The sequence below is a fragment of the Somniosus microcephalus genome, chromosome 13, assembly GCF_052327205.1.
Source record: "Somniosus microcephalus isolate GS21.2 chromosome 13, FLI_Smic_1.0, whole genome shotgun sequence".
Taxonomy (NCBI): Eukaryota; Metazoa; Chordata; class Chondrichthyes; order Squaliformes; family Somniosidae; genus Somniosus; species Somniosus microcephalus.
This window is the reverse complement of record NC_140999.1, coordinates 181,219,783-181,239,072: the sequence shown is the minus strand read 5'-3', so window position 1 is coordinate 181,239,072 and position 19,290 is coordinate 181,219,783. Positions and strand designations below refer to the sequence as shown.

The following is a 19,290-nucleotide window of genomic DNA, read 5'->3' as shown; positions in this document are numbered from 1 at the left end:
AGGAATTCCTCTCTTGTTCCCATCCAATCCTGACTCATTAGGAAAACCACATTAGGAGCTCAATCCTGACACAGTAACAGTAGCCAATTCAGAACACTACTTTTTCCCCGCCATTATCTCCCTCTATCCCTCACCTCCTGAAAGTACTGGCTCATAGAATTACATAGAATTTAACAGCACAGAATCAGGCCACACCAATCCTGCACTGAAATCAGCTGACTTAGCACAGACTAATGATCAATCCTATGCCAGTGTTTAGGATCCACACGAGCCTCCTCCCACTCTACTTCATCTAACCCTATCAGCATATCATTCGATTCCATTCTCCCTCATGTACTTATCTAGCTTCCCCTTAAATGCATCTATGTTGGGAGTCTGGTCCCATGGGTGCTGCCAACCTCTCCTTACCTCTTCCTAAAGGTCATTCTTCAGGTGTCAACAGGTGAGCGGATGTAGACTATTCAACCATGGGAGGAGGAAATCACCCCTTTGCCTGTACCTGACCCAATACACATTAACAACAAGGCTTACAGGATTATGAGCAAGAGTTGGAACCCTAAGCACTTTTTTCTCTCTCTCTTTCCCTGTCCTGGGGATGCTTAAAAAGAAAGAACTAGCACCTTTCATGATCTCAGGATGTCCCACAGCACTTTACAGCCAATGGAGTACTTTTGAAGTGTAGTCACTGCTGTAATGTAGGAAACGCGACAGCCAATTTGCGACACAGCAAAATCTCACAAACAGCAATGTGATAAACGACTGGAGAATCAGTTGTAGTGAGGTCGGTTGAGGGATAAATATTGTCTGGAAATTCGGGGGAGACCTCCCCTGCTCTTCTTCGAATAGTGCCACGGGATCTTTTACATCCACCTGAGGGGACAGACGGGGCCTCGGTTTCACGTCTCATCTGAAAGACGGCACCTCTGACAGTGCAGCACTCCCTCAGCTTAGACCACACCAATCCTGCACTGTAATCAGCTAACTCAGCACAGACTAATGATCAACCCTGGGATCTCTCTGGCTGAGTTCCACATCTGGTGGTGCTTTAATCATGGAGTTAATGGAGGGAGAACGGCATTATTAAATGCCTTTAAGAATCTTTCAGGTACACGGTGTGACATCCAGAAAAAACATAGGTAATGTGGTACTTAGTAGATTTCCTATTGGCATTTTACTGGAACAATCGCTGCCTTTATTGGTTTTAACTGCAATTATCCTAAGCAACTTACAATCAAATTGCAGTACAGTGAACTCCACTCTGCAAATCAGGCAGAAGTAGAACTCTATCACATGGTGACGTACCAAGATAGGGCGAAAACTTCGGTTGCTTTGCGCCTCCCGTTAGTGTCCTAAGGGCGCTAACAGGGCGCAAAGCAACTAGCGCCCGGACGTGGCGGCGCTAACGCCTCCCACGAAATTCAGCGGGAGGTTAGCAGCGGCGGTAACCATTAGCGCCCCTTGGCACAGCACCGCCGGCGATGATGTCATCGCCGTGCGCAGCGCCCCGGTCACGATCTCCGGTAGCGCCCCCCTGACTTACCGCCGGACCCTACGCCTGCCAGCAACCGCCTCCGCTGCTGTCCCCGGCCTCCTGACCCGCCCCATCCGTGGAATGCCGGCTGCGCTCCGTGAGCCCGGCCCTTCTCGAGTACCGGGGCTCTTTTGCCGGCACTCCGATCCCCGGTGGCCCAGCTGGGCCCCGGGTCGCGCTGCGCAAGGCCCCTCCCCTTTAAGAAGGGGAGGAAGGCCTGCAATACCACGGCGCGTAGCGCTCCAATATTCCCTCGCAGCACCCCAAGAGGGAGGCGGGACTCTTCCATTAGCGCCCTGCTTCCCGCTTGGGGCGCTACCACTCAATTTTGGCCGCGGGGGCACTAATTTCTCCAGGGCACTAAAAATAGCGCGAAGTTAGCGCCCCAAAGGGGGCGCGACTCATTTTTCCCCCCATAGTCTGTTATATCCGCAGTCAGTAATGGCCAGTGCAAGTGATTTGTCACTGTACAGATCAGCCGGGAAGCCAGCAATTCTCTTCTTCCACAAGCTTTTGTGCAAAATTGTAGTTCTTGAGCAGCGAATCACACTGCAGGTGGCAAATGTACAAATTCATGGGATGCCACGTCACAACAAATTGTTTATCCTGCCCCCAGTAACTGGCGGAGGCGAGGGGGAGGGGGTACCCAAATCCTTGCACAGGTAAAGTTAAAATGAGATTGTAAAGTTATATCTGCACTCAGCTCCTCCTGCTCTGTGAGGTCTAAACGGCACATTGAGCTCAATGTAAGGAAATAAGCCTTGAACGGATTCTTCCTTTGGAATAGGTTGAGAGCCTGTGATATATAAGTGGCAGCTGCTCCCCTCCATTCCCAACACCTGCGGCAGATTTAACATCAGTTCCAGCAGAGCAGGCTAGACAGAGGCAGAGGAGACATAAGCTCAACAGCGGTAGCGGGGGATGAAAGTCGAGAGGAAGGGTTGCTCTCGCTGTTGTGTCAGCTGTGGCTCATTTGGTAGCACCCCCGCCTCTGAGACAGAAGGTTGTGGGTTCATAGTCCCACTCCAGAGACTTGAGCACAAAAATCTAGGCTGACACTCCCAGTGCAGTGCTGAGGGAGTGCTGCACTGTCAGAAGGGCCGTCTTTCGGATGAGACGTTAAACCCCGTCTACTCTCTCAGGCGGACATAAAAGATTCCATGGTGCTATTTGGATGAAGAGCAGGGGAGTTATTTCCCTGATGTCCTGGCCAATATTTATCCCTCAATCAATATCACTAAAACAGATTATCTGGTCATTATCTCATCGCTGTTTATGGGAGCTTGCTGTGTGCAAATTGGCTGCTGCGTTTCTTACGTTACAGTAGGGACTGCACTTCAAAAAAAAAGTGCTTCATTGGCTGCAAAGCACTCTGGGACGTCCGGTGGTCCTGAGAGGAGCTATATAAATGCAAGTCTTTCTTTCTTCTTTCTGTTTAAGTATCATACAGTCAGTAATGAGATAGCTGTGCTACATGCAGTCACCAATGGGATAGTCCGTACAGTTATAGACACACTCACTCATATTTTGTACACAAGGTAGTACTGGGACAGTTAGCGCCATCACAGGCACAGTGAATAATAGGACAGACAGATCCATTATAGACATGTTCTGATGAAAGGTCATCGACCTGAAACGTTAACTCTGTTTCTCTCTCCACGGATGCTGCCTGACCTGCTGAGTGTTTCCAGCATTTTCTGTTTTTATTTCAGATTTCCAGCATCCGCAGTATTTTGCTTTTGTTCCATTATAGACATGTCCAGTTAGATCACCAACGTATAACGCTGATAGCTAAAGGCACAAATCATTTCATAGCACAAAAGTAAACATAGGATCAGTGTTATTGGAGCAAAGAAGGGAGGGTTCAACTCGCATATTGCGTATCACATGTGCCAGTGCGATTGTATTAGGTTCCTGTTGTTTGGCTCAATCAGTAGTGCCTTCATCTCTGAGTCAGAAGGTCGTGGGTTCATGCCCCACCCAAGGACTTGAGCACATACTGCAGGCTGATAAGTCAGTGCAGTAGTGAGATAACATTGCTACACTGTTGGAGGTGCTGTCTCTCAGTAGAAGTTAAACCTGTTCAGATGGATGTAAAAGATCCCACGACACTATTCAAAGACGAGTAGGGATTTTCTCCCAGTCTCCTGCCTAACATTTATCCTCCAACCACCACCATCTAAAGCGATTAACTCGTCAGTCATTCCGCTCACTGCTGTTTGGGGAACCTTGCTGTGCGCAAACTGACTTGTAGTTGTCGACATAATAAGTGACTACACTTGAAATGCACTTTGGGATGCATTGAGGGTGTGAAACAGCACCTCATCTTCCGATTAGGCACTTTACAGCCTTCCGGATGCAATATCGAGTTCAACAATTTCAGATCATAACCTCAGCCCCTATTATATTTTTATATATTTTTTATCCACACTTTTGATTTGTGCCTTTTCCTTTTTTTTTCTCTCCCACATGGCAGCTGTCTTTCACTCTGCCAGCGCATTTCACACTTCATCTAGAGCCATCCTTTGTCTCTTTACCTGCCCTATTACCATCTTGTCTCGTCTTGAATATCTCTTAATGTCTCCTCACCTCTCACAGACCTTCCCTTTTGTTCTTTCATCCCCTCTCCCATTTCCCAGCCCCCAAACCAGCTTTTCAATCTGTTTCATTTCCTGCTTTTTTTCTCAGTTCTGACAAAGGGTCTTCGACCTGAAACGTTAACTCTGTTTCTCTCTCCACGGATGTTGCCTGGCCTGCTGAGTTTTTCCAGCGTTTTCTGTTGCTATTCTGTATAAATATAAGTTGATTTTTAAAAACCCATCCACCACACTTGACGCTTACATGTTTCTGAGCGTCATACATCAGACTTCGATAGAGCTGAGCAAACTGGCAGTATGTGACATCTCCACTCCGCAACTCCATGTCCTAAGGGCATAAAGAGAAGTAATCAGGGGACTCAATTTAGGTCAGTAACCATCTTCTTCCCAGTACAATATATGACCTGATCTTACTGGTAGCGCACTCGTTTCTGGACGAGGGGGGGGAGGGGGAGCTGCTATGCCTCGTACCCGCGTTCTTCCCATCACAGTGTGGAACTAGGTGCTCCAGGTAGTGGGTGGCCAATGTAGTGTCACAACTAATACCGCGTCCAAATGAGCAGCTGGTCCTACGTCACAATAACATACTTCGAGACACCGGCTGCTACAGCGTCATATTGAAGACAACGGTTGATACAGGAGCATATCGGAGACACAACCCAATGCAGGATCTCACCGGAGACTCCAGCTGATACAGGATCATATCGGAGATACTGGATTGCACAGGTAAAAATCAACCAGCACAGGATCACATCAGGAACCCAGAGACATCCAGCATCACATCCGAGACACTGGATGGTATAACATCATATGGAGACACTGGATGATAAACAGTTATTTTGGGGACTCTAGCCAGTAATGTTCTGATTAATAACGTAGCCAAGCAATTTGTTCATTGACAAGAGGGTCGGGTCAAACTAGGGATGGGCAGGGCAGAGAGGCTGGATTAGACACAGAGGCCGAGCAGGCCAGAACGTCAACGTACAGCCGAACTCAGAGGGCAGAAGAGATTCAGGTGAGGCAGAGAAGCTGAGCAGGGCTGTACTGGAGAGAAAAAAAAAGGTGGAAAAGCTGAAAATAATTAAAAATAAGAGTGGATTTTTTTTTAAAAGCTGCCTTGCGTGGTTTTGTAGGGACCAGATTGGTCTGAGGTGTCAAATACTTTGGATGGACTATATTGGGATCGGGTGTCCATCGTGTCACATGGTTACTATACACCAATCAGCAACATTACATTATAGACAAAGTTTGAAACAAAATAAATAGATGAGATAAATTTTCGCCTTGACAAATGAATCAAATTCAGAAAGAATTAAATTACTGTAATTCTTTCTCGCAGAAACTTCATGTTGGGCACTCGGTAGTTGACCTGAGACAACATGCTCTTCAGATCCTTCACGGTGATCCTGGAAGAGGAAAAGTATCCAGTTATCCTCTGAGTCCTTGATGCATTTTGGTTTGTAACATGCAATAAGGTTGGTTACTGTGGAATTAGCACTTCTCCAACCCCTGTTGAGGCAAGAAACCCTTGTTATTTGAAATAACCCTGAAAAGGGGGGCCAGGTGACCTACAGCTTGAAGCGGTGAGCAAGCAACCTGTACAATCTAGCCCGGTGAGAGCTCCGTCTCAGGCCAAGTCGTCTAGGAAAAGTGAAGCACATCCTTAGAGATCGTCTGGGACTTAGACTTAGAGCAAATCCTTAGAGAAAGGAAAAGAACATCGAAAGCAAAGTTAGCCCAGACGGAGCTCTCAGCTGGTGACCATGGTTGATGTTCCGCGAACAGATGTTCTGTGGTTTCAGTTAGAGAACGGAACAGAAGGGATAGAAGTAACAAAACGGGGAGGTTTTCTTTCAAATTTAGAATGGTGCCGTCTTTTATTTTTCATTCCCGACATCAAACGCCTCGATAACTTTTGGGCTCATCCTTCTTTTAAAAACACATTCTGTATTAAATAATAATGTCACATGCCCGCTGAATGTCTAACATGTGGTGCAGTCAGGTACTCAGGGAGAGCGCGACTCTACCATCCCCCACCACCATCATGGTCATGAATGCAAAGCTTGCAAATATACACATAAATGAAGATGCAAATAGATGGCGCACGCCACAGTCCCATGCACACTTGCTGAAGGTGTGATTATTGTCTGGGGAGGCTGCAGCGTTTCCTCCTTCCTCCTTCCCTGAAGCCTAGGTTAGGAATCCATGGGGTGGGGGGTGGCCTCTGGTATCTCAACCAAGTGGCTAACACTTCATGCAAGACCCTAGGGGTATCAAAAGCCGGGCCCTATTCCTCCTCTCAAACAACGTTCGCACGCGCACGCACACCTTTCCAGCCACAGTCACTGGACAGTCATCAGAACAAGTAACCTGGGCCCCTTTCATTCCTACATCCCTATCTCAGGGGCACGGGAGCCTGTTACAATACCACTGCCACGGTCAAGGCCAGCTACCTCAGCACAGGTTGAACCTGGAACCTTCCTGATCTGTGCAGCTCAGTACCATACTTTCATTCTCTGAGCCATCGGGCAGCTTGCAAGAGGTTTTTAAAAGCAAGAAAATAGACCAAAATGAAATCATCTCCACAAAAAAGATTTTACATTGTCTTCAATGATCCCTTCATCAATCCATGTACAGTAGGTACTGCATAATTTATCACTGGCTGTCTCAATAATCTATAGACTTGGATAGATATAAATCCAAATCTCGAATTAGAAGATAATCACTCAAGAGCAGGATATACAGAGGATTGTAATCGGGGAAGCTGGTTCGAGAAGCTGCCAGGTCCTGACAAATGATTTACTTATTATTCAGCATCACTCTATTTTGGGATTAGTGGCAGGAAGTTTGCGTGCAATAGGAAAGCACAGATCTGTGACGTGCACACACTTCTCTGAAATGGGCTCACGTAACCAATGGCACATTCCTAGCCCCACCAGTTCATGGGCTATGGGGCCACCCATTCCGGCAATCAATCAGACATTGGGCCCGGCTTTGGTGCCCCTTGGATGAGACACTACAATACAACAGAGAGCAACCTAAAGAGGGAGATACATAACCTTATATAACATAAACGCGCCTGGAAGGACAGCCACGTACACACACACAGGCTCCTCGGGGCTTCCCCCAATCAGCCGGTGTAACTTGGGCTGCTTGCGCGATTTATCCAAGATTTCTGCTGATCGTCTGCTGAAAATCCAGCACCGCCCGGGAGGAGCCCCAATGAAATTCCTGGTGATGGTCTCCCACAGGCCAGATTGCACCTCTCTTAATTCTCTTCCTGAATATTAATAAGGCTCAGTAATACAGCCTTGCATTCTCATGCACGCGTAGGACCACTAAGTCAGACGCAGTCACAGATGCACAACGATAACTTGGGAATATTCTCAATCTGTGCTGTTCAGATCAGTTTGGATCTCAGGTTATTCCAGAGTATGCACAGTAGCGGCTGAAGTGAGGGGCGATTCTTCAAACTGGGCGTCGCTAAGCCCAGCAGCACCCATTAAAACATTTATCTAGAAGTATTCAGCCTGGACTGTGTGTCTCCTGACTGAAGGAGGAAGAGGAGGAGGTGTCAGGGATATAAACAGAAATTGCAACTGCCCCCCCCCACCCCCAATTCCAACTCGAAGGAAAAGCCCATTCCATAAAAACACTAGTTGTGTTACCGGTCTTCTCGATTCCGATCCATATTGTAGAACTGCTTCCTCAGCCACCTGCAATGTAAGACGACAGAATTCAGTCAGCCTCGCTCCTCCTCACACTTCCGGTTTCAGCTCCGAGCAACGAACCGCTAACCAAATTGGAATAACTCTCCAAAAAAATTACAGACCACGCTGTGCAGTAAATCAAGCACGCCTGCATCTTTGTACATCGTGAATTGTCCGGTGGCATAGTGGTTAGCACTGTTGCCTCACAGCGCCAGGGACCCGGGTTCGAATCCGGCCTCGGGCGACTGTCTGTGTGGAGTTTGCACATTCTCCCCGTGTTTGCGTGGGTTTCCTCCGGGTGCTCCGGTTTCCTCCCACAGTCCAAAGATGTGCGGGTTAGGTTGATTGGCTATGATAAATTGACCCTTAGTGTTAGAGGGATTAAATACACGGGGATAGGGTGGGATATGTGTTGGTGTAGGGGTTTACGGGGATCGGGTGGGATATGTGTCGGTGCAGGGCCGAAATGGCCTCTATCTGCACTGTGGGGTTTCTGTGATCTGTGACGTGATCTGTGAACATAATGGGAATCCAGTGAAGTCTGTCGATGGTGCCATGCGCTTTAGAGTGGCCCAGACTGTTCCTGCGTTTTGTTAATCATAAATGACTCTGTTCAATTAACGGGTAATGGCTATATTCTGCTCAATCAGATCTCGCACCATGCACAGAAATACTCCCAATATTCTGTAAACCATTGATAAAAATAGAGTGAAAAACCTCTTACAAACCTCACATCTCAGACCTTAAGAACCACAACAGTGAGTAACCCTACTAAGCCCCAAAAGCACAGTCATATTTGACAGTAACAGCAGCACAGGAATAGATCGATAGCATGACTTAGACAGAATCATAGAATCACAGAACAGTACAACACAGACGGAGGCAATTCGGCCCAGTGAGTCTGCGCCGGCTCTTTCAAAGAGCAATCCAGTTAGTCGCTCTTTCCCCCTATCCCTGCAATTTTTTTCTCCAATTATTTATTTGTCCAATTCCCTTTTGAAGGCTACTATTGAATCTATATCCACCGCCCTATCAGGCAGTGCATTCCAAATCCTAACCACTCATTGCGTAAAAAAGTTTTCCCTCATGTCGCCTCTGGTTCTTTTGCCAATCACCTTAAATCTGTGTCCTCTGGATATCAACCCGTTAGCCATTGGACACAGTTTCTCTTTATTTACTCTACCAAAACCCTTCATGATTTTAAACACCTCTATCAAATCTCCTCTTGGCCTTCTCTGCTCCAAGGAGAACAACCTCAACTTCTCCAGTCTGTCCACGTAACTGGAATCCCTCATCCCTGGAACCACGCTAGTAAATCTCTTCTGTACCCTCCCCAAAGAATTCACGTCCTTCCTAAAGTGTGGTGCCCAGAATTGAACACAATACTCCAGCTGGGGCTGAACTAGTGTTTTATATAGGTTTAGCACAACTTCCTGGCTTTTGTATCTATGCCTCTATTTATAAAGCCCTTTGTTAACCTGTCCTGCCACCTTCAGAGATTTGTGCACAAACACCCCCAGATCTCTCTCTTCTTGCGCTCCCTTTAAAATTGTGCCATTTAGCATGTATTGTCTCGCCTCTCTTTCCGTCTTTCGGATGAGACGTTAAGCCGAGGCCCCATCTGCTCTCTCAGGTGGACGTAAAAGATCTCATGGCACTATTTCGAAGAAGAGCAGGGGGAGTTATCCCCGGTGTCCTGGCCAATATTTATCCCTCAATCAACATCACTTAAAAAAACAGATTATCTAGTTATTATCAATTGCTGTTTGTGGGATCTTGCTGTGCGCAAATTGGCTGCCGTGGTTCCTACATTACAACAGTGACTCCCCTTCAAAAGCACTTCATTGGCTGTAAAGCACTTTGGGACATCCTGAGGTCATGAAAGACACTAAGGTCTGGATTTTATCAATGGAGGCGTATAGGAGGCGGAACTCCCACTTTTGGGGTTGTAGTCCCGCCTCCATCGAGTTGTGGCCAACCCACTCGATTTTCCCCTGATTGACCTTGTTGAGCCCGCCCAGCGGGCTCAGCAGGCCAATTAAGGGCCACCCAGCAACAGGTGACATCACAGATTGACATTTTATCTGTCAAGAGCTTTTGACAGATGAAATATCAGCGTTTGACAGCTCTTTGAAGCTGTCAAACACTGACAATCTGTACACGAAGTTAATTCCTTCCTCTCAGGCTGATTTAGAGATCTCTCCAGAACAGAAAGCTGAATGCTGCAACTTTTGACAGCTCGCGGCCATTCTGCTTTCTGTGCCGGTGAGATGAGGGACTCCCGAGACCTGAAGGAAGGAAGGCTGCATTATTAAGTAACGGTAAGTAAAACTTATTTAAACACTTTACACACTTACCTCTGCACCCATCACTCACCTGAACACCGGACATCTTGAAACCTCCAAGCCCTTCAGCCCGACGGCCCGCCTCGCTAACTTGACGTGGTTTGGAGCTGTCGGGAAGCCCACACTTCAGGGATAAAAATAGGAATTAGGCTAAAAACTGCCTGTTAACTACCTGTTAACAGGCAGTTAATTGGCACTAATCCCCTTCCCGCCTCGGGGAGGTGGCTCCCAGCACAGGTCGGGTACCCGCCTTCTGGGAAACGGGCATGGAGGCGGGTTGGGGGCGGGATGGGTTCGTGCCGTCCGATTTCGCGATTTTAACCCCCCACACGCCTCCAATCCCGCTTCAACGGCCCAATGAAATTCGAGCCCTAAGACTTTCTCTTTACTATTTTCTCATTCTTCCTACCAAAATGTATCACCTCACACTTTTCTGCGTTGAATTTCATCTGCCATGTGTCCACCCATTCCACCCGCCTGTCTATGTCCTCTTGAAGCCTTTTACTATCTTCCTCACAAACTGATCATTATCCACAGGCCTTGGGGAAACAACACCAAAGCTAGCTCATTAATGTCTTAATTACCTATCATCGCCAGGAAATTAAAGCTTAGGACCAACAGCAACTCCAAGCAAAAGGCTCTGCAATCAGATCACATCTCCTCACAATTCTCTTCCTGAAGATTACTGATATTGTCCACCCACACCTTAGGGGAGAGGGGGCGGGCAGGAAAGAGATGACATAAAAGAAACTTTACAAATGGCAGAGCCTTTGCTTGGAGTCAGTTGCAGTTGCTGTTAATTTCCCGGTGATGATAGGTAATTAAGACATTAATGGGCTCGCTTTGGTGTTGTTTCCCCAGGGCCTGCGGATAATGATCAGTTTGTGAGTCGGTCGTGGTAATCGATAAACGGCTCACGCCCGTTGTGTTGGGGAGTCACTGGTCCCAGATTCCAGGCAGGGGGTTCTGGTAGGCTTTGAACAGCAAGAGATAAAATAAAAACATAGAGAGATAGGCAGTCAGATCAAGTCAAGGCTGAGAAGACAGCCAGGTCTTTTAAATAGAAAGCTAGCTGCAAGGGAAAGCTTTCGCCAAGCTGAGAAGGAAAATGCAGCTGTCTAGTTAGGAGTTAGTTTGTTTAAGTCAAGCCAGCCAACTTAGTGGCATGGGAAAGTGTAGCATACTTGTTATGTTGCATTATTACGCAAAGACAACTTGTACTGTTTGAAGTAACTGAGTCCGATCTCTTCTGTATGTTCACTTGCTGTGAAGGAAAGCAGCTTATCGATTTATTTCCGGCCTCACCAAATTGGCTGCCATGTTTCCTACATTATAACAGCGAATGCACTTCAAAAATACATTGGGCAGGATTTTCATTGGGCCGTGGAGTCGGGATTGGAGGCGTGCGGGGGGGTTAAAATCCCAAAATCAGGGGTCCCGACCCCATCCTGCACCCAAACCCGCTTCCATGCCAGTTTCAAAGTTGGCGGGTACCCGCCCCGCACTGGGACCCGCCTACCCGAGGCGGGAAGGGATTAGTGCCACTTAACTGCCTGTTAACAGGTAGTTAACAGGCAGTTTTTAGCCTAATCCCTATTTTTGATGTTGAAGTGTGGGATTCCCGACGGCTCCAAACCACGCCAAGTTAGAGGAGGCGGGCCGTCGGGTTGAAGGGCTTGGAGGGATCGAGATGTCGGTGTTCAGGTAAGTGATGTGTGCATGAGTGCAAAGGTAAATGTGTTTGCTGTGTCTAAAGTGATTAAAGAAGTTTTACATACCTTTTCTTACCTTTTCAGCTTTCCTTCCTTTAGGTCTCGGGAGTCCCTCATCTCACCGGCACAGAAAGCAGAATGGCTGCGAACTGTCAAAAGTGACAGCCTGCAACTTTCTGTGCAGGAGAGATTTCTAACTGAGTCTTTGGAGAAGGACTCATGTTAGAAGTAAGACTGTTGGCTTCAAACAGCTGTGAGACACTGATATTTCATCTGTCAAAACCTCTTGACAGATGAAATTTCAGTCTGCGACGTCACCTGTTGCCGGGTGGCCCTTAATTGGCCTGCTGAGCCCGCTGGGCGGGCTCAACAAGGTCAATCAAGTTAAAATTGTGTGGATTGGCCGCATCTCGATGCAGGCAGGACTACAACCCCGAAAGTTGTAGTCCCGCCTCCTACACGCCTCCTGAATGAAATTCCTGCCCATAGAATTTGCAGCACAGAAACAGGCAGCACTTTGGGACATCCTGAGGTTAGAAAAGGCACTATATAAATGTAAGCCTTTCTTTTTTTCCTTTCCCCTCACCAAACCCCCTTCTGTACTTGCCCAATTCGTAAGAATGGGGCCCACTACTAACCCAGCGTTGCCAACACCTGTGATTGACAAAGGAAGCCCTCGATTCTCACTGGCAGCATCTAAGCTGGAGTCTTGCGATAATGCCAAAGCAGTTCTGCTTCAGTTTTTTGGCTCCGCTTCAGCCCTACCGCGAGACTCTCACTCGGGTGCTGCATTGCGACTCCCTTTGAGAATCACAGGTGCTGGGAGTGCTACTGGAGCAGTGCTTCATTTCCAGTTTCCACACCAACCATCTTTAGGTGACTTGGACAACTTAATGCCATTCACTGCAGATTTAAGTCCGCCTGGAGCTGGGTTGAGCCTCTCCAAACTCAATTCACCTCACACACATTTGTATCTAGTGAGAGTGGGAGGCATATAATTACACTATATGATTACATAACCAGCAACCATGTTGCCAGCAAATTGAGATGCCATCCCGGCTTGCAAACATTCTCTCTTGGCCTTCTTACAAGATGCTGCAAAATCAGTGCAAATGTTGCTCAGACAACATAACTAGATATTTCTGCATTAACTGCCTGCCTCCTCCTGTTTGGCTGTGTGAGCGGTTCAAATTAGTAGTGCTGGTATGACAGGAAAGCTGTACAAGCGATAGGTTTGTACGGGCTTGTGTAGATCTCCCAGGACGTGAACACAAGCCCGTGCAGATTAGCGAGTCTTTACTTCAAGCCCTGGGAAATGTGTCGAGGCTTGTAAAATTGCCATGTGTACAGGTTTCCTACCACGTCCGCACATTCCATCCCTTACAGATTCTCTGCTAATTATTCCCAATACTTTAGGGATGGCAAGTGCATCAGTGATTATATAGTATCACAAAAACTGGACTGCTGAAATAATCTTCTGGTAATGGAAACCAATCTATAAGTAAAAAAATTGATAAATTATTTGAATTTGGCTTAGAGGGTTAAATTCTGAAGACAGGTTGCATAAGCTTGGCTTGTATTCCCTAGAGTATAGAAGATTGAGGGATGATCTGGTCAATGTGTTTAAAATGGTAAAAGGATTCAATAGGGTAGATACAGAGAAACTATTTCCTCTGTTGGGGGATGCAAGAACAAGGGAACATCTTCTTTAAATTAGGTCCCATCTTTGATCCCTCACCCGTGCTGAGTTAGCTTTTAAAAAAATTCGTTTATGGGATGTGGGCGTTGCTGGCAATTGCCCTTGAGAAGGTGGTGGTGAGCCGCCTTCTTGAACCGCTGCTGTCCGTGTGGTGAAGGTGCTCCCACAGCGCTGTTAGGTAGGGAGTTCCAGGATTTTGACCCAGCGACGATGAAGGATCAGCGATATACTTCCAAGTCGGGATGGTGTGTGACTTGGAGGGGAACTTGCAGGTGATGGTGTTCCCATGCACCTGCTGCCCTTGTCCTTCTAGGTGGAAGAGGTCGCGAGTTTGGGAGGTGCTGCTGAAGAAGCCTTGGTGAGTTGCTGCAGCGCATCTTGTAGATGGTACACACTGCAGCCACGGTATGCAGGTGGTGGAGGGAGTGAATGTTTAAGGTGGTGGATGGGGTGCCAATCAAGCGGGCTGCTTTGTCCTGGATGGTGTCGAACTTCTTGATTGTTGTTGGAGCTGCACTCATCCAGGCAATTGGAGAGTATTCCATCACACTCCTGACTTGTGTCTTGTAGATGGTAGAAAGGCTTTGGGGAGTCAGGAGGTGAGACACTCGCCACAGAATACCTAGCCTCTGACCTGCTCTTGTTGCCACAGTATGTGTGTGGCTGGTCCAGTTAAGTTTCTGGTCAATGGTGATCCCTAGGAAGTTGATGGTGGGGGATTCGGCGATGGGAATGCCATTGAATGTCAAGGGGCAGTGATTGACACTCGCTTGTTGGAGATAGTCATTGCCTGGCACTTCTGTGGTGCGAATGTTACCTGTCACTTATCAGCCTAAGCCTGAACGTCATCCAGGTCTTGTTGCATGCGGGTATGGATTGCTTCATTATCTGAGGAGTTGTGAATGGCACTGAACACTGTGCAGTCATCAGCGAACATTCCCATTTCTGACCTTATGTTGGAGGGAAGGTCATTGATGAAGCAGCTGAAGATGGTTGGGCCTAGGACACTGCCCTGAGGAACTCCTGCAGCGAAGTCCTGGGGCTGTGATGATTGACCTCCAACCACCACAACCATCTTCCTTTGTGCTAGGTATGACTCCAGCTAGTGGAGAGTTTTCCCCCTGATTCCCATTGACTTCAGTTTTACTAGGGCTCCTTCATGCCACACTCGGTCAAATACTGCCTTGATGTCAAGAGCAGTCACTCTCACCTCACCTCTGGAATTCAGCTCTTTTGTCCATGTTTGGACCAAGGCTGTAATGAGGTCGGGAGCCGCCTGGTCTTGGCAGAACCCTAACTGGGCATCAGTGAGCAGGTTATTGGTGAGTAAGTGCCGCTTGATAGCACTGTCGATGACACCTTCCATCACTTTGCTGATGATTGAGAGTAGACTGATGGGGCGGTAAGTGGCTGGATTGGATTTGTCCTGCTTTTTGTGGACAGGACATACCTGGGCAATTTTCCATTGTCAGATAGATGCCAGTGTTGTAGCTGTACTGGAACAGCTTAGCTAGAGGCACAGCTAGTTCTGGAGCACAAATCTTCAGCACGATAGCCGGGCCCATAGCCTTTGCTGTATCCAGTACGCTGAGCTGTTTCTTGATATCACGTGGAGTGAATCGAATTGGCTGAAGACTGGCTTCTGTGATGGTGGGGACCTCAGGAGGAGGCCGATATAGATCATCCACTCGGATTTCTGGCTGAAGATGATTGCAAACGCTTCAGCCTTGTCTTTTGTACTCACGTGCCGGGCTCCACCATCATTGAGGATGGGGTTATTCATGGAGCCTCCTTCTCCCGTTAGTTGTTTAATGGTCCACCACCATTCACGACTGGATGTGGCAGGACTGCAGAGCTTTGATCTGATCTGTTGATTGTGGGATCGCTTAGCCCTGTCTATAGCATGCTGCTTCCACTTTTTAGCATGCATGTAGTCTTGTGTTGCAGCTTCCCCAGGTTGGCACCTCATTTTTAGGTATGCCTGGTGCTGCTCCTGGCATGCTCTTCTACGCACCTTATTGAACCAGGGTTGGTCCCCTGGCTTGATGGTAATGGTAGAGTGAGGGATATGCCGGGCCATGAGGTTACAGATTGTGGTAGAATACAATTCTGCTGCTGCTGATGGCCCACAGAGCCTCGTGGATGCCCAGTTTTGAGCTGTTAGATCTGTTCTGAATCAACCCCATTTAGCACGGTGGTAGTGCCACACAACACGATGGAGGGTGTCCTCAGTGTGAAGACAGGACTTTGTCTCCACAAGGACAGTGCGGTGGTCACTGCTACCAATACTGTCATGGACAGATGTATCTGCGACAGGTAGATTGGTGAGGACGAGGTCAAGTAGGTTTTCCCCTCATGTTGGTTCTCTCACCACCTGTCGCAGGCCCAGATTGGCAGCTATGTCCTTCAGGACTCGGCCAGCTCCGTCAGTAGTGGTGCTACCGAGCCACTCTTGGTGATGGACATTGAAGCCCCCCACCCAGAGTACATTCTGTGCCCTTGCTACTCTCAGTGCTTCTACCAAGTGGTGTTCACCATGGCGGAGTACTGATTCATCAGCTGAGGGAGGGCGGTAGGTGGTATTCAGCAGGAGGTTTCCTTGCCCATGCTTGACCTGAAGCCATGAGACTTCATGGGGTCCAAATCAATGTTGAGGACTCCCAGGGCCACTCCTGCCCGACTGTATACCACTGTACCGCCACCCCTGGTGGGTCTGTCCTGCCGGTGGGACAGGACATACCCAGGGACGGTGATGGAGGAGTCTGGGACATTGGCTGAAAGGTATGATTCTGTGCGTATGACTATGTCAGGCTGTTGCTTGACTAGTCTGTGGGACAGCTCTCCCAATTTTGGCACAAGTCCCCAGATGTTGGTGAGGAGGACTTTGCAGGGTCGACTGGGCTGGGTGTGCCGTTGTCGTGTCCGTAGCCGGAGCCAGTGCCGAGGTTGATGTCGGGTGGTCCGTCCGGTTTTATTCTTATTATTTTGTTTTGTAGCGGTTTATTACAACTGAGTGTCTTGCTAGGCCATTTCAGAGGGTCAACCACATTGCTGTGGGTCTGGAGTCGCGTATAGGCCAGACCGGGTAAGGACATTAGTGAACCAGATGGGTTTTTACGACAATCCGATAGTTTCATGGTTACCATTACTGATACTGACCTCACCCAGGGCTGCTGTAGGAGGTGCTACAATTGGTTTCAAAAACCACTGGGCCGGGGAAGGTTAAAAAAAAAAAATCAGCCAAGGTTTCTGCTTCAGATCGCTTTCCAATGGCTCTTGCTGGAAAGCTCAATTGAAAATGTCAAAACTGAGATTGACAGGTTTTTGTTCGGCAAGGGTATTAAGGGTTACAGAACCAAGACGGATTACAATGGAGTTAAGATACCGATCAGCCATGATCCAATTGAATGGCGGTACAGACTCGGGGAGTGGGGGAGCTGAACAGCCTACTCCTGTTCCTAAGTGTTTGTTTGGGGATGTTCAGTGCGAGGACAGTAGCAGGCGCAGTTGTGAAGGGCACCTCCCCACTGTTGGATGGGCTGCCAACACTCGGTGTCTGGGCTTCTACACGAAGAGCAGTCACTCGGGCAAGGTACCGGATGACAACTGGCCCCCCCCAAATGGAACTGCACCTCAGCTCGAGTCGGTATCCTCGGAAGAGGAGGGAAAATTGTGTATAAAAAAGTCTATTTTTTTCTCACAATATTGCTAATGTCCGAGTGCCTGCAGTCACGAGCAAATCATGTGGGAATTCTGACCCTTACTTTTTTTTTATTAGTTTTTTATGGGATATGGGTATCGCTGGCAAGGCCAGCATTTATTGCCCATCCCTAACTGCCCTTGAGAAGGTGGTGGTGAGCCGCCTTCTTGAACCGCTGCAGTCCGTGTGGTGAAGATACACCCACAGTGATGTTGGGGAGGGAGTTCCAGGATTTTGACCCACCGATAATGAAGGACCAGCGATATATTTCTAAGTCGGGCTGGTGTGTGACTTGGAGGGGAACTTGGAGGTGGTGGTGTTCCCATGCGCCTGCTGCCCTTGTCCTTCCAGGTGGAAGAGGTCGCGGGTTTGGGAAGTGCTGCCGAAGAAGCCTTGGCGAGTTGCTGCAGTGCATCTTGTAGATGGTACACGGTACGCTGGTGGTGGAGGGAGTGAATGTTTAAATTGGTGGATGGGGTGCTAATCAAGCGGGCTGCTTTGTCCTGGATGGTGTCGAGCTTCTTGAGTGTTGTTGGAGCTGCACTCATCCAGGCAAGTGGAGATTATTCATCACACTTGTTACTTGTGCCTTGTAGATGGTGGAAAGGCTTTGGGGAGTCAGGAGGTGAGACACTCGTCGCAGAATACCCAGCCTCTGACCTGCTCTTGTTGCCACAGTATTTATGTGACTGGTCCAGTTAAGTTTCTGGTCAATGGTGACCCCCCCAGGATATTGATGGTGGGGGATTCGGTGACGGTAATGCCATTGAATGTCAAGGGGCGGTGGTTAGACTCTCGCTTGTTGGAGACAGTCATTGCCTGGCACTTCAGTGGTGCGAATGTTACCTGCCGCATATCAGCCCAAGCCTGAATGTCGTCCAGGTCTTGTTGCATGCGGGCATGGGCTGCTTTATTATCTGAGGAGCTGTGAATGGCAACCAGGTTAATTTTTCTTCCACCTGGTTTTCACTCCTTCCAGCTAGTGTCCGGTTTAGTGCTGGAAGGTCACTCTTGCGTAATGGCAAAACAATTATACCACATGAGCAAGTTGTAATTTGCACAATCACATAAAATAAAAATGAGCAGAGGTTGCACAGTGATTACTGGAACCCGCACAATGCACAGGAGCTGCCAAAGTAATTGAGTTTAATTTTAAAAGTGCAGGTTGTTTCCTCACACCAAGAAATTGGCAGGAAACCCCAATCCCAGAGAATAATGAAGCTGTTTTAAGATCTGAACTTGCGCTTACTCCTCTCGCAAGGCACATCTTCAGGCACTGGAAACTCCGTGTATCGATTCTACATATATCCACCGTTCCCAGCCCTTGGGCGTCACAGTCAGGACCTGCAGAACGTTCAGCTCAGAAGCCCATAGTGCCAATAGATGTACTTAGAGGTAAAGAGAGAGAATACGAGAGTGCATGAGAGGGAAAGAGAGAGAGACAGAAAAAAATAAAGAGCAAGAGAAAGCAGAAAGAGAGAGAGAGAGAAAAGGAGAGAAAGAAAAAGAAAATGTGGAGAAATGTGAAGTTATCCACTTTGGTAGGAAAAATAGAAAAGCAGAGTATTTTTTAAATGGTGAGAGATTGGAACATGTTGGTGTTCAGAGGGACCTGGGTGTCCTTGTACACGAATCACTGAAAGTTAGCATGCAGGTACAGCAAGCAATTAGGAAAGCAAATGGTATGTTGGCCTTTATTACAATAGGATTTGAGTATAAGAGTAAAGGTGTCTTGCTGCAATTATATCGGGCCCTGGTGAGACCACACCTGGAGTATTGTGTACAGTTTTGGTCTCCTTTCCTATTGAAGGATATACTTGCCATAGAGGGAGTGCAACAAAGGTTCACCAGACTGATTCCTGGGATGGGGGGATTGTCCTATGAGGAGAGATTGAGTAGACTAGGCCTATATTCCCCAGAGTTTAGAAGATTGAGAGGTGATCTCATTGAAACATACAAAATTCTTACAGGGCTTGACAGGGTAGATGCAGGGAGG

At 47.9% G+C, this 19,290-nt stretch overlaps 1 protein-coding gene across 2 annotated transcripts in view; it reads right to left on the bottom strand.

Annotated features, from left to right (window-relative positions):
* The window catches only part of plcg1 (phospholipase C, gamma 1), a 171,071-nt gene that overhangs the window by 70,284 nt on the left and 81,497 nt on the right, over positions 1-19,290 (bottom strand). For both annotated transcript variants that reach the window (XR_015080675.1, XM_086005717.1), the window contains exons 4-6: positions 7,797-7,844; positions 5,450-5,534; positions 4,373-4,456 (exon numbers count right to left, since the gene is read on the bottom strand). Coding sequence is in view for 1 of the 2 variants with exons in the window: in XM_086005717.1 (XP_085861843.1) it covers positions 4,373-4,456; positions 5,450-5,534; positions 7,797-7,844 (217 nt within the window). In the remaining variant the exon portion in view is untranslated. The remainder of the gene's footprint in view (positions 1-4,372; positions 4,457-5,449; positions 5,535-7,796; positions 7,845-19,290) is intronic.